General features: G+C 35.5%; 2 protein-coding genes across 8 annotated transcripts; one reads left to right on the plus strand and one right to left on the minus strand.

Moving 5' to 3' along the window:
* Nucleotides 1-2,777: 2,777 nt before the first annotated feature.
* Nucleotides 2,778-4,574, minus strand: LOC102615547 (fasciclin-like arabinogalactan protein 4). The gene has a single exon (XM_006488254.4). The coding sequence runs from the start codon at nucleotides 4,243-4,245 to the stop codon at nucleotides 2,950-2,952; it is 1,296 nt and encodes a 431-aa protein (XP_006488317.2). The 5' UTR covers nucleotides 4,246-4,574; the 3' UTR covers nucleotides 2,778-2,949.
* Nucleotides 4,575-10,045: 5,471 nt separating this feature from the next.
* Nucleotides 10,046-14,960, plus strand: LOC102616142 (uncharacterized). 7 transcript variants are annotated; one of them, XM_006488259.3, is made up of 6 exons: nucleotides 10,046-10,221; nucleotides 10,750-10,841; nucleotides 11,615-11,827; nucleotides 12,063-12,148; nucleotides 12,249-13,929; nucleotides 14,097-14,960. In XM_006488259.3, the coding sequence occupies exons 3-6, from the start codon at nucleotides 11,668-11,670 to the stop codon at nucleotides 14,756-14,758; spliced, it is 2,589 nt and encodes an 862-aa protein (XP_006488322.1). In that variant the 5' UTR covers nucleotides 10,046-10,221; nucleotides 10,750-10,841; nucleotides 11,615-11,667; the 3' UTR covers nucleotides 14,759-14,960. The 7 variants fall into 7 exon arrangements, with proteins under 7 accessions (XP_006488322.1, XP_052288941.1, XP_015388906.1 ...); XM_052432981.1 differs by having other exon boundaries at nucleotides 10,047-10,221; nucleotides 10,750-10,955; XM_052432982.1 differs by lacking the exon at nucleotides 10,046-10,221 and adding an exon at nucleotides 10,578-10,596.
* The last annotated feature ends 353 nt before the right edge of the window (nucleotides 14,961-15,313 follow it).

A 15,313-nucleotide genomic window follows, 5' to 3' on the forward strand; every position in this document is an offset into this window, starting at 1 on the left:
TCCACATTTTATATATATGTGTATGTATGTATGTATGTATGTACACACACACACACATGGTTATTATTTAATAAAGGATCTCTTATATTATTGAAGTAGAGGCACATTCTAATACGATATATTTTATCATATAATATATTAGAGTATGTATTTTTCTTATCTTTTAACATTTAACATGTAATGTATTAGTTTGTCTATTATGTAATATATAAACAAACACTCAAATTTGTTTACATATATATATAATAATTATCTAACCATTATATTCTTATTTTGAAAAAAGTAAAAATGCCACTAATAGATAAAAAAAACACATATTTTAGTATATTAACCAACAAAAAATAATCTACTATAAATTAAAATAAATGTATTCATATATATATATATATATATTCATAATATCTTCATTAGAGAAAAACTATATATATAAAATTTTCTGAATACATCGAAATCAAATTGGTAAACCCTTCTCATCTTTTTATATGCATGCATGTACCGCACCATATAGAAACAGAACTGGCTTCTAGACCATCTCAGAACCAAATCAAATAAGAAATAAACCTTTTTTTTCTAATAATAATTGATCATATTAATTTGTCAACTTTGAACACGTCAACATTCTCAACATTAGAAACCGAATTGCATGGTCAAATTTTTGATTTGGTTTTCAGGTTTTGAATCAAGCAATACTTTATTGGGTTTCCCAAATAAGGAGACAAAATTCTTCAAAAATATGGACAAAATTTCTGTTTGTGAACAAAACAATTTCTACTTCCGTAATTCAATAGCAACTCATTCACGGCACATCATCTTATGTCCACATTCAACTGACTTTCTGTTACTTGTAATCAAATTTCAAACCCACGGCTTTGACCACAGATAATATTATACTTAAAATTGTCAAAGACAAATTTATTAATTATATTACCAAGCAGCCCCCAGTTGAACTTTGTTTGTAAAAAGCCATGTGAAAAGAATTAATATCTAATCAAATTGTTGAATTAACTGTTGCTCCGACATTGACAATGAACAAATGCTGAGGGCCCAAAAGAAAACTAAAGGGCTGGCAAAGGCCCGCACGTCATTCTTATGACGTTGGTTAAACAGCCCGAGTTGAACAAACGGGCTTTCCGTTCACATGAGTATTTTCAGCAGGAAGTTGCTGAAGAACAAAAGGGACCCAAAATCAGTCATAGGGGGAATCGGTTTTAAGATTTTATTAAAAAATCAAAATTACAGCGGAGTTTATGGGTTTCTTGGAGATGCCTGTAGGATCGGGCTAGAGAATTGGTAGTAACAAGTTCAAATAGAATAAATAAACCATATGCGTCCATCTACCTTACAACAGTTTGTATTTTATATTATATAGGTCGTTACAGAATTTTCATTTTAGCCACAAAATCCTTCATTATTCTTCCTAACTTGTTTATTATGCTTTTCAAGTTTGCATTATGCATAAGGATGCAATCGAAGAATTCAATCATAGAAGAGCCACTTCAAAACATACTGATAACAACTATGGATATGATGTTTGAAAAGCTCCAAATTATACGGGAGAAAAGTGCAAATTTTCAAAACATTTATAAGGGTTAGATTTGATATTACACATCTCAAATTAGGGTTTAACTTTGTAAAAAAGAATAATTTGTGACTTATTTTTACTCTTTTTTTTTTTGAGGTATAATGTAAGTATCGTTTTTTTTTTTTTTATTATATGAGACTATTGCTCAGATTACAACTCATATTACACGAGAATATAACTGATATGTACAAATCAGACTATAACTGAGACCAACATACATCGAAGCTAATAAAATACTGCCCAAATTTTAACCCTCTCAAATATTCGATGGATGTCTACATGTAAGTATCGCTTTATTATCGCATAATCAGGCTTTCCCAGTAAACAACATTTTAGTACGCGACAAAGCGTATGACAATTTCATACACGGGGACATGATCGTTAAATCCATCAAAACCAGTAAACATAAGATCAGACAGTTCCCACGTATGCATAGTGCAATATAGGGCATGGGAACACACACTGTAGATTCTCTGTCCGCTGTCAGCATCAGACGGCATAGAAAAGCGTGGAGGCATCAGGCAACTGTTATCAGATCATATCAGGACCATCGAAAATATTGTGGGGCCGGGCCAGAAAAGAACATAACCCACTTGCCTGACCGCGTTCTGTCACCCACTACTACTAATGCTTTGGCCAACCAACAATTAACATCTAGCAAAATGCCATTACAATCCCAGCAGGATAGATTCTCTCTGTGTCCATCTTTTGACCAAAATACCCCTCAAATTCTAGAAAATTCACTGTAAGTACCGAGTCCGTGATGCGCGCGTGTTTTATCAGCGTACGGTGTACCTGTTGATTCCCCATGCTCCATTTGTCCAGTTAAAAATCTTAAAAATATTTGTCCGCGTGTAATTGTCATAAAATTAATTTTTTTTTAAAAAATTAAAAATAACGAGAATTAAAAGGCTTCAGAAAAAGCAGTGTTTGAAGAATTTGTGGTTCTGGAAAGCTCAGAGTACAGGATGTTACCGAAAAAGAATGGTAGCTTTATCACTTTATGCCAGAAGAAGGCAAGCTAGCTCGTTATTTTCTTTCCAATAAAATCAGCAAAATAACAAAAATGTATAAAAGTAGATACAATCCCTTCATGCTACTCGTACATACATTGCATTATTAAATACTCAAAAGCTCCTTTACAAAATTACAACCCAAGAAAAAAAAAAAAAACACAAATTGAGCAGAGCAAAAATGGTGCTTTTGAATGTAAAGTATTTAAATCATGGACACAATTAAATAAACATCCCCTCTTAAAAAAACCCAAAAATTAAACAATTCGGCTGCTTTTGTAGCCAAATTAAATTCAGCAATGTAACAAAAATAAGAACAGAAAAAAAAATTGTACCCGAAAAAAAAAAAAGGATTCATACCAGTACATACAACAATCCTATACAACACAGAGCAGCTGCAACAACGTAGCTCCTCCACTGCAACTGCAATCCATCAGCGTTTGATCTCATATCTTCGCGAAAGCCGGGTGGCGACGTCAAATGCGAAGAGGGCCCACCGAGTCCCGGTGATTTCTCAGGCGACGGTGATACACCCGGCGGCCGAGCATTGCCTATCTGCTGATTCCCCGGCTTCGTCGTCACCGACGGCTCCTTCCCAAAAATCTCCCTTGGCAGTAACACTTTTGATACCCCAAAAATCGCCAACGGATTCTGATCAAAAACTGTTTGCGTTACCGATGCTTGAACGAGCCCAGTATCGATAGCCACTGAACCATTAACTCTCGAAATGTTTAACGTAAACCGACCGGCTCCCATGTCTTCGGTCGCCAATGTCGGCTGAACCGGGTTCACTATCGACTCGAGCGAACCGAGCGGATAATAAGAATGCAAAACATGGAATTTCAAAACGACAGCTTTTTTATCAGCTGGCAGAGACTGCAGCTTCACGTTATTGGGCAGATCTGCGAATGCGAGATCGGTGGGGACGAATAGAGTAATCCCGGCGCCGCCTTCATCGGCCTCGAATTCCTCGACGACACCGGAGGCTGCCAGCATCGACGCCGCGACGTTGAAGTTGTGGCCGTCGATCAGGGCCTTGGTGATGTTGAGTCCCAACGGCGGCCTGGTCTCGGAAGCCATAAGATCGAAGCCGTAGGGGACCAAGAGGGAGTTGATCGAGAGAATTGTGATGTTGTAAGGCAGGGTTTTGATTAGGGTCAACACGGTGGCGTTTGAGGCGGAGTAAGGAGCGGGGGAGTGGATGGCGATTGCGTTGGTGGCGGGGTTGCGGCTGATGTTGACGGAGCCGAAGTTTGACGACGCGCGGCCGGTGGTTTGGAAGAGCGTGGTGACTAGAATGCCGGAGGAGGGGATCTTGCGGAGGTCTGCCCAGGACAAGTACTGTAACAGGACGTGGTAGCGGAGGAGGTCGGCGAGGGAGGAGGGAGAGAGGCGGCGCGTGAAGTCCACCGAGGAGGGTGAGTTGAGGTAGGAGTTCGATACGGCGAGGAGGGTGACGGAGGATCGGTGGGAGAGGTCGGCGGCGACGGCTGAGGACGTGGAGGAGATGAGGGCGGAGAATGCGGAGAGGTCCGGGTACGGTAAAAGGAGGTCGGTGATGTTGAGGGCCAGAATGGGTGGGGTGGTGATGAGGAGTAAATAGGTTATAATTATAGGGGTAAAATTGGAAATGCGGAGTTTAAAGGCCATTGCGTGTGTGTGTGTGTGTGTCTCTCTCTCTCTCTCTCTCTCAGTCTCTCTACTAGAATTTGCAGAGAGTGAAGTGAGTGGAGTAGGAGATCGCAAGGGAAGGGAGAGTGAAAAGAAGGGATTGAGTGAGAGCGTGATGATGGAGGATGATCAAAAATGATTATGGTGATGGCGATGTTGATGCATTGAATTTGTTTAATTGTTATTTTCATTGCGGATCTTTGCCCACTCGCGATGGAGGTGCGAGTGAGGACACTCGCTTGCCAGACAGAGACAGGGATTTGTGTTCATACCTATCTTAGACAAGTTTTTGCTATCCAAATGTAATAAATAGCAAGGCGTTAGGCGTGAGTCGAAATTAGTAATTATATATATATATATATATATATATATATGGGGTATGATTTGGAGATTGATTCTGAGTAGTTTTATAAAAGAAGGAATCTGATTATGGACAGGATTTGTTATTTACGGCATTATCACATGGACGAATGGATCGATATTCTTATTTCTAATTCATTATGGATAAAACTATTGAATGTGACGGTAATGATTACTTTTTCCAAAACTTCGATCTATGAGAATGGCAATCCAATAATAAAGATTAACGGTAAACTCTAATAACATCAAATTTATTATCAATTATCTACTTATCATATTATAACATTTTCTCTCCTGTGTATGTAGAGTCTTAAAAACAAGACACACAAACTCTGATCTAAAATTTGCATATCAGCTGCACGCCAAGTTGTTTTCTTTCACAAAACTAATCTCATCATGGTATTAATTCCTTAGAAAACAAAATTTGCTAATAAAAAATTATTCTATGCATGAATTACTTATTTAAGTGATAAACCTATTTATAAAAGAGTAATATTAGGTATCTCAATTAGAGATGACAAAAATTTCCTCGAGGACGGGGATCTTCCGGAATTTTCCTTATTCGGAGAGGATATGAGGAGGAGTTTATACTCAATTTTTTACTCGGGGAAGAGATGAGAACGATATTTTACCTAATTTCTTATTAAGGGAATGAACGGGGATGAGATGGAATCACCATCTCTCTCTATTTTCCCATTTTTTATTTTTTAAAATTATTTGTGAATAAATAAATAAAAATTTAAATTGTAGATTATTAAATATTAATATAAATAACAAATATCAAAATATTTATATTATTAAACTTTTGATCCTAATTGACTAGTTGTATTTTTAAATTTATATTTAGGCCATTAAAAAGGCTGGATAGGATCCTATTGGCCCAAATTTTTTTAATTATAATATTCATTAAATATTTTAAACTTTTATCTTATAAAACAAAAATTAAAGCAAAATTATAAAACATAATTTCTAATTTTCAAAAGTAGCAAACATCCGCCTCACTTCTACTTTTATTTAAATTTTTTATTAATTAAATTAAAATAAAAACTAAAAACGTATCAATTATTTGAAAATTGAAGACTTTCAAGAATCCTTTATTATTATTCGGGTAAAAGAGAGAGATTCCCTCAAGGAATTCTAATACGGACGGAAATGAGATAGGGACATATGCAGAATATCGAGAATGGATATGGAGATATCAATCCCTTCTCCTCTCCTCCCCATTGCCATCCTTAATCTCAATATTCAAATCTGAATTTAAATTTCAACTTTGTAACATTCATCTATTGAATGGTGGTTAGCTAATTTTACAAGTTATGAAACCTAACATTCATCTATACAAGGGACGTATGATATTGAAATTTAATTTAAGACTAAAATATTGAGATCTCTAATATTTTTATTCATAAAATAAAACAAACTTTTAAGTTTACAATGTCAATATCTCTCCAATAAAAATTAAAACAGGTTTAATATTATATATTTATATTCATATACAGTACAATGTTTGCAAGAGACTTTCGCGGAAATAAATTCGTAGGATAGAAATTTCATGCTGGTGAGGGTAATATAGTAATAAGGCGTTGCAAGTGACAGAGGACCGTGTGTACGTAAACGGTTGGACGGCGGCTACGACAAAAATCAGCGTCAATAAGTGGAGCAGGCCGGCGAGGCTCTCCCCGGCCTTTTTGTCAAATTTAAATAATTAAAATAATTTATAAAAAAAAAAAAAAAAAGGATCAGCAGCGTCATGAAACTTTTCCGCGGACATAAAAAAAGCTTTGGCGATGACTGATATGACGCACTGTTATTTGGCTTTCTGTGTCAAGCATCTACATGGTCCCACCCCTGACCCCTCTTTCTTTTCTTTTTTTCTTCAAAGCTTTGACTTGTTTTCACACCTCATTGCAGCTCGTTACAAAAGCATACGTTAAAAAGATTAACAACTTAATTAAGGAAAATGAATGTTGAGAAAAACGAAGAAAGTAAACGCGTTTTTTTTTTTAATACTGGTTATATATCATATTATTATATTATATATATATATATATATATATATTTATAATTATTATAGTAAATATTACATTAATATTTATAATTAAATATATATAACTGTGATTTATTTTATTATATTAAATTTTATGAAGTACATACGCAAATAAATAATCCTCACAAACGAGTAATATATCTGCTGCACTAGCATTTTGTAAGAAAAAAAAATTTTAAAATATTTTAACCTCCACAATATTTTTATGGGAGCTTGAACCGCTACTCTCATGCTTACAAGGACATCAGCTTGGCCGAACAGTAAACGCGTTTTTATATATTATTAAAGGGGTAATAACATACGGTGACGCATTAATTTTACGTTGTCTTAAATAAAGATATAATTTGTGTATATTATCAAATAGGTCCCTCGCACCTATTGAAGTAACCTAATCAACCTTTATGAATAACATTGAATTTTGAACCGAAGGGATCGACACTCAACAGAGATATATAGAAATGGATGGGGGGGTCAAGGTCCTATCTTATACAAATGGAAAAACTACATACCTGTATCTTTATTTACGGGAATGTAAAAAGCATAGATCACGATGTTATTAATTACTTAATTTTTATCTAAAATCAAAAACATAGGTGTCACTTTTGTAGCCATTTGATAGAAAAAAAGAAGAAGAAAGTTTAATGCAGAAGTAATGTACAGATCATAAGTCCCAACAGCAGACAGAATTAAAGAAAAGGTTAAGGTAAAGAAGTGGAATATCCAAATCTTTTTTCTTCATTTTTGTGGTGAAAGAAAAAGGTAAAAGAGTGATGCTGTCTTACCCTGTAAACGGTGAAGTTCTGTTGCTTTAAGTTGGTGTATAAATTACTACATCGTTTCTTCATACGGTAACCAGAAAAGCATTTTTTTAAATAACAAGTTGCACGCATTTGGATCTTGCAACAGAAAGTTGAAAAACAACACATATCTGGTTCTGGTGACGCTTATATAACGCCAAACTTGTTTCATATCTTTGCCTGCCCCATTGTATTTATGCAAAAGTTGCCAGAAACTCTAGCTTGTTGGAGGACCAAAATTTAAATTTTGCTTCAAGATGTTGTTTTTATGGGGGAAAGAGAATGAATTGAATTCTTTTTTAATTGAACAGAGCTGGGTACCAAATGTTTTAGTCCAATTACATCACAACGTGAAATCAGAAATTGAGCTTCTGTTTTCGGGCCCATTACTTAAGCTTGCCCATCTGGACCTACATTGGGCCGAAGAAAGTTTCGAGTTTAGCCCAACTCACGTTTCTGTCAACATCTCTCATATATGCTGATAACACCCCTTTTATTGAGTAACACAATAAATTAAGACACGTGACAGAGTCATGTATGCGACATTCAGTTTAGAACGCAAGTTTTGTTTTATAAATGTGTAACACCATTTCTATTGCACCGCGAAAGAGAATGCTATCTAATGGCGCTACTACCAACGATTAATTTGAGTTTTTGGTTGAATAAGGCGTACCACATGCTTTTTAAGCTCGTTGAGTAGAATAAAACTGTTGCCTTCGGGTGTGTGTTTTCAACTTTCAAGATGATTTCATATACTTAATTTGATTGGTCTCATGAAGTGATCATGAAACACATGTAAAACATTGATATGGTGCGTTCTAGTTAACCTAGTATATTTTCAACTTTAGACAAGGAAAATATTGTCAACATTTCAACTATGTGAGGTCATTTTTATATAAACACAAAAATATATATATATATATATATATATATATATATATATATATATATATCTTGGAAGTTTTCAAATTGAGGTCAAGTTTGGGACAGTATATAACATTGGCCTGCCAAAATTGACCTTCTTTTGATAAGCTCTAGAAACTCATAGATTAAGACAATTAATCAAAAATATATTTCAAATTTCCTTTTATAAATCAAACTCTTTCTCCAACCCATACCATTTACTACGAAACAACAATAGATTATTGCGTAACCATAACTTGATTCTTTGGCTGGTCCATAAATATTAAGTAGCCGGTTCTTTACTTTAATAGAGGATAATTGTCCCATTCCGATTTTTAATTCTCCCTTTAATGGATATTATTGATGATGATGACGATCTTATGCTACAAGTGTTACAAGTTTGACTATATCCTATCATACACTGAGTGACAAGAAAGGGTTCAAAGTTCTATCATATAGTATTATAATGCAACAATGATAGAGAACTTTTTCTTCTTTATCTATATGAATTAATACTATTCATTTCCAATTCCTTCCCGATACCTCCCAAGGAAAATCCCGAATTGGATCCCAAATGACATAAGTATAAATAGCGAGTTCTTTGCTACCGACAATCACAATAAATTACATAAAGATAAAATTTTTTTAGTATGGTTGTTCGTAGTACTCTTTGGGTAGAAACATTGTTGAAAAGAAACATTATAAATTATAAGGCATTAATTTTATAATAGAAAATTTTTAATTTTTAACACAAAAAGCTGGACGTTTTGGGTTTTTGAAATAGTGGGGATGCTGATATTTTGAGGATTTTCATAGTTACATATATTTTAAAGAACTTTGCATTTGTATTTAAGAGAAATATTTGGCTTTTGTTGTGATCGCCAACACGCTAAGTAAAATGGGAGAACAAAAGAGTAAATTTTCAATCTGAAGGCCGTTTAAGCCATTTGACGGGGTAATTAGGCTTTGAATTTCTAGAAGTGTGTTTTATAATAATTAATATAGCTGACTTATCTAGAAACAAAAGCCACGAAAACATTATTATTTCTACTTTGGAGAATTATATTAATATGATAAAATTTAGGTTAAGAAATATGTAGCGGGCATATATAACATGCGCTGAATACGTTTTCGACTATTTGAAAGATTATACAAACTTACATTTTGGACCCAAATATGTATACTGCATCATAACATATCATATACGTTAATAGACTTTCAATACAATCAACGCTTAACTAATAACCCCGACACACGTAAAAGAGTAAGCAAATACGTTGATCAAAGTGCTTCGAAACTAATTAATTTGAAAGGTAATTATAAATAACTTAGGAGTCAGTTACACTACACAATAAGATAATACCCAAAATCTTAGAAATCATATATCTTGGGTTTAAAATTTATTGATTTTTGATACCACAAGCCAAATTAACGTGCTCGTATTTTTACATGCATCATGCAACAAAAACGTTTCTTTCTTTTAAAGGGTTGATTTAAGCGAAAGCAATGGCAGAAAAATTCCGTCATAAGTCCATAACAACAAGAAGGCAGTACAACAGCTTTTTTTTTTTTTTCCCCTTGCTTTTTGAAATGCAGTAGAATATACACTGATAAAAGTGAAATATATTTTTTTCCTTCGAGAAACGAAAATTGATGTACCTAAAAACGAAGAAATATTTGTCAAATTACGTGGGCTGCTACCCCAAGTTAAAAATATAAAAAAGTACAAACTGCATGCGATCGCATTTCAGATCATCAACTCACAGCAACTTAGCTTTCCGGCTAGGTGATGGAGTAGTATCAAAGCTAAAAGCTCGTGTCAAATTCATATCTTCAATCTATGAGTCGGTGAGCATTATACTCTTGATCGCATTGCACATGCTTTTTTTTTTTTTTTTGGTATAATTTGTCAGAGACGATTGACGTATTGATTATTTGTTGAATGCGGATCACCCATTAATCACTCGTGGAATAATACTGGACACTCGATCGATAAGCATGTTGATTGTTTATTAATTCTTTGTCAATTGCATGTCTAGAAAGGCAAATTACTTGAGAGATTTTGTATTTGAAATCCATCTCGTGTTTGACTCCTAAATTAAGAAAATTGTCAAATGACAAAGATGTACAACTACTATACATAAGTGATCAATAGAATATATATACATGCAGGATACCGCATATGTGTACGTTCTGATGGGTTGTTGAGCTAGGTCAAGTGCGGTCAGTTAGTTAAACTTCCTCGTCAGTCGTTCATTTTGATATATAAGATTTGGTCATCTGATCAAAATCAAACGTTATATGTAAAGCCAAAGCCCATAAATTACTTAATTGACTTGGCTCTGGTACGCTTGTTAATTTGGACCAGTCTTGCAGGGAAGCCTCAGCTCAGAGCGTGACCTCCTCTGGCGGGTCAACCAAGCGCGCGCCGAAAATACTTTTAACGACTTCTCTTCACGGTCGTTTTGGTAAATATACCCCCATTATAACTGCCAACCTTCTCTTTGCCTCTGTTTTGCTTGTTCAGAGAATTTTATATAGAGCTTCAGCTTCCCAAGTTGTTAATTGTTGATTTTCATCAGGTAGGCTTGATGCTTTATGACCTGTTACTTTGTTGCTGTTGTCGTTTATTTAATTAATTGCTACAAGAAACGTTTTGTGGGGTGTTTTAATTTTGTATATGCTGAAGTTAATGAAGGCGGCTCAGTAAATTGTTTGAAGTTTCAAAATAACATGAATTTAATGTTCTGATAAATTATCTTCTCCGCATATACTTGTTCTTGATGATGTTTTTCTAATTCTGTCCGCTTATGTTTTTATTTTCCTTTTCCTCCTCTTTTTTCTCGGTCAAGGAACCAGCTGGTTTCTAAAGGTGTTTGGTGAAATGAAACTGGGTGGAATTAAAAGAGCATGATTCTTGCTTCTTCTTCTTCTTCTAGTTTTATTACCGGATTCTCTGTTTTATCCGCTTTCGTAAACTGTCAGGTTCGTGAATCATGAGTTTTGTAGTCACGTTCTTCACCAAAGATTAATAATATGAACACAATCAGATATCTGCTGGCTCAGTGTATCCGTTTGGCAACCTGTTTCTGTTTGCTTTGTTTTCTTTCTTCTCTTTCTAATATGTTTGATGTTTAAAGGTTATTGAATTCATAATCTTCTTGGCTATCTTACTTGTCATGATACTTAGCTCTTGCTGTTGTTGACCTTTTTTTTCTTTTCTTTTTTTTTTAAATTTTAGGATTCTGAAGATTCTGGGTTCAGAGGTTGAAGCAAAATCTTTGTGATTGAAGTATGGGAACGCAGTTGCATCGAGTAAACTCCGGTGTTCAATTTGAAGACTACCACCCAGGTTGCCTGTGGGGCATACTCCATGTCCTTCACCATCATCACAGGAATAATGCCAAAAAGATTGTCCCACATAAAAAGCACCGTGAAAGAAGACATGCCAAATGTAAGCAATGTCAGTTTGCCTCATGGATTTTTGCATCTAAAGTTGCAGAAACAAAGAACTGTAAAAAAGTATCTTAATGTTTTAAATAAGCTTTCTAAACTATGTAGTCGAAGGTCTATACTCTATAGGATGAATATGGATTCCCTTACAGAGGCATTTTTAGTTTTTTGTCCTCCTTATAAACTGTGTTTTGAATTTTATACGCAGTTAATAATGCATATCAACAATATTGTAGGCTGTGGAAATCCAAAGACAATTTCTATGGACCGCGATAAATTTGAAGCACGGGGTTTATTGGATGCCGAAGCAGATAAGTTCTTTGTAAGTTCATGATCCTCATAAATTACCTGAGAATCCAGAAAATGCAAATGGTGGTTCATTATATTATTCATAACTAATGTAATCCCTTTAACATGATCAGGTTGAACAGCATCCTACAAAAGTTAGTCCAACTGACAAAAGCTTAAAGGCATTAGTCACTGAAGAGATGTCTGAGGAAGAGAACCACAAACATTGGCTTTTAGGATTCTCTGCAGAACCAAAGTTTCAGCGAACAAATTCAATCAATCATTTAGAGCCCTCAGATTATCGCCTTGGTAAAATAAGCACTGATTGGGCGAATCCAATTATCATCCTTCACAAAAATGCAAATAACTCAGCCAGTGAGTTGGAGTTTTCATCTGTGAAAAAGACAAACAGGAGATCAATTCCAAGAAACAAAGAGTTTGATGTTTGTGATAATGCAAATGTTGAGGGCAGCATTGGACAATACCAGCATTCTGGAAAGCATGTAGGGGTTAAGACTGAGAAAGTAATGGGAACCTCAAAAAGTCTGAACCAGATTGATGTCGATCATCAGGTCAAGGAATATGTGGATGTTCTGGAGATATTTAAGGTGAACAAGGAGTTGTTCCTCAATATCCTGCAAGATCCAGACATTGCAATTTCAAAACAGAGTCCTGGCCCGCTGATTTCCAACAGGAAGGCAAAGTTAACCAAATCAGGATCATTTCCAGTAGCTGATATTTCTCAAGTCAGATATCTTAGGCCAAGTACGCTAGAACATAAGCGGAATGAAGCTTGGACCTACCCCAGAAGAGAAAAGTTTGTACCAAGTATTCAAGTATCCAAGCCGGATGCAGTCAGGTCTCAGGAAGGTTACAATGAGAAGACAAGGCCTTCCTTCGATAATCAGGATGTGGACAGCACCATAAAACATGAACCAAGCACTTCTTCTTCGGGTTCATTGCGGCTATCTAATCATCAAAATTGGAATCAATTGGTTATAGGTCGCCTAAGGGGCATTAAGCAGAGAATAAAGCATGCAATTAAGGTGGGCAAGAAGGAGGAAGGCAAAGCAAACAGAAATCAGTTCCTCCAAAGAGTTCCTACAGCATCCGCAGATGGAGAATATATGCCCAAAAGTTTTGAGCACATTAGCATGAGCCAGGATGGTTCAGACAACTCCATAAGTTGCAATGAGACTGATGGTTTTGATCACAATCTCAGCAACACGGTACTACACCGCATGAGGAGAACTGCCTCTTTGAATGAGTTCATGGATAAATATGCTCGGTTGTTTGAGTCTAGTTCCAGAAGAGAAATGAAGTTGCCTCACTCTAAGAGCTTGAGATTGAGGAATGAAGATAATATTTCATCAAAAGATAGTGCTCCAAAGTTCTTCAGAAGGATTTCCTCTCTTTCTGATGTGGAGTCATTTTATTCCTTAGTAAGAGAGGTGGTTCGTGATTCAGAGAAGGCAGTCAGGACAGAAAATGACTGCAGTGCAAATGCTGGAAGTCATTCTCGCAGTGAAGCAAAGTCCAGTAGCTTTGTTATAGATACAGATAAAACTCAGCCTCTAGATGCTGTTGTGGAGACACAATTTCAAAAGAACATGGATGAAGGAAGATCAGGAGATGAGGGACTTCCTAATACAGACGAACCTGCTGAGAATATGGTTGAGCCAGAAAACCTTACAAGCTTCTTCCGGGAAGATCAGGAGATTGATAAGGCAGTGAATCCTACCGTGGACCCTTCACAATCAAGTCTAGCGTCAGAGCCTGAAATCGTGGACACTACAAAATGTCACATTTCAGAAGGTAACAATATACACCTCTTAGTCTGTTATAGTTTGCATTTCTTTTATTGACTTGTTTGAATATTATTTCCGTTAATAACATGAATTGTCAGAGAATATTTCTGCATATCAATTGCTTGAAGCTTGAAAATAATTACCTCATGCCACATTCATTTTGCTAAATTCTAGCAGGATCAGAGTCAAATCCTCTGTTTATTCATATCGATGAGGCAGATTCTTCTAATGTCATGAAAAATGAGTCCGTAGAAGATTCTTTGCCAAGCTTGTGCAGCGAAGTGAACAATGAGAGCGACAGTCGCTTCCTTCCTTTTGAATTGGGCAATGATGAAGCTTCCTTTAATTATGTAAAAGATGTTCTTCATCTGTCTGGCTTTACTGGAAACGAGTCCCTTGGCAACTGGTACTCGCTGGACCAGCCATTGGATCCTTCATTGTTCAAGGAAATGGAGAGAGACTTGCACCATCAAGTAAATTACTCTGAAGTGTTGAGTGGCATCTGCGATCACCAACTTCTATTTGATCTAATCAATGAACTCCTACTCGAGATGAACGAGACATCCTTCACCTACTTCCCAAGAGCCTTCTCTTTCAATCACCGCATGCGTCCAATGCCTAAAGGACACCGTCTTATTGAGGAAGTTTGGTCAAGAATTTGCTATTACTTGAGCTTCCGATCAGAGGCGGACCGTTCACTGGATGACATTGTGGCTCAAGATTTGACAAAGGGTGATGGTTGGATGAATCATGAGTTTGAAACAGAATGTGTAGCACTTGAACTGGAAGATTTGATCTTCGATGAACTTTTACAGGAAGTTTGCTCATGGTCGTGAGGTAGCCTAGGCCACGTTAATATTGCCGTCCCAACTCTCAAGGTTTTCTTTCCTGTTTTAAACCAGCCTTGTACATAAAATTTTTGTTTCAGTTTGATAGTAACCTAGAATATGATTCTTGTGTAATAACTAATAAATGAGAGTTGTCCTATAATCACAAAGTTGTGATATTAAATTTACAATTTTTGTTATACAAATTAAAGATTTGTGTCATTTATTGTATGAGCGATAATGTATGGATATTAAGTATTTTTATTGTTTTACATGTTTTATCAATTAACCACTAATTACTCACGTAAATTATGATCAAAAGAAACCCAAATTAAGAGAGAATTTTGATATAAAAGGATTGATTGATACAAGTTACCTAGGGATACAACACTTATACATTTTTTTTTAATAAATTAATGTGTCAATGCATGGCTCACTTTATTAATTACATTGTATTCATCGATCAATACTATACCGACACATTATAATGTACAAGATTTTGTATCTCTATCGTTAGTGTTTTAAGATTGCTATGCTAGGCAATGTGCATGTAACTTTGAAATT

Source organism: Citrus sinensis, chromosome 8 (genome assembly GCF_022201045.2).
Source record: "Citrus sinensis cultivar Valencia sweet orange chromosome 8, DVS_A1.0, whole genome shotgun sequence".
NCBI classification, from domain to species: domain Eukaryota; kingdom Viridiplantae; phylum Streptophyta; class Magnoliopsida; order Sapindales; family Rutaceae; genus Citrus; species Citrus sinensis.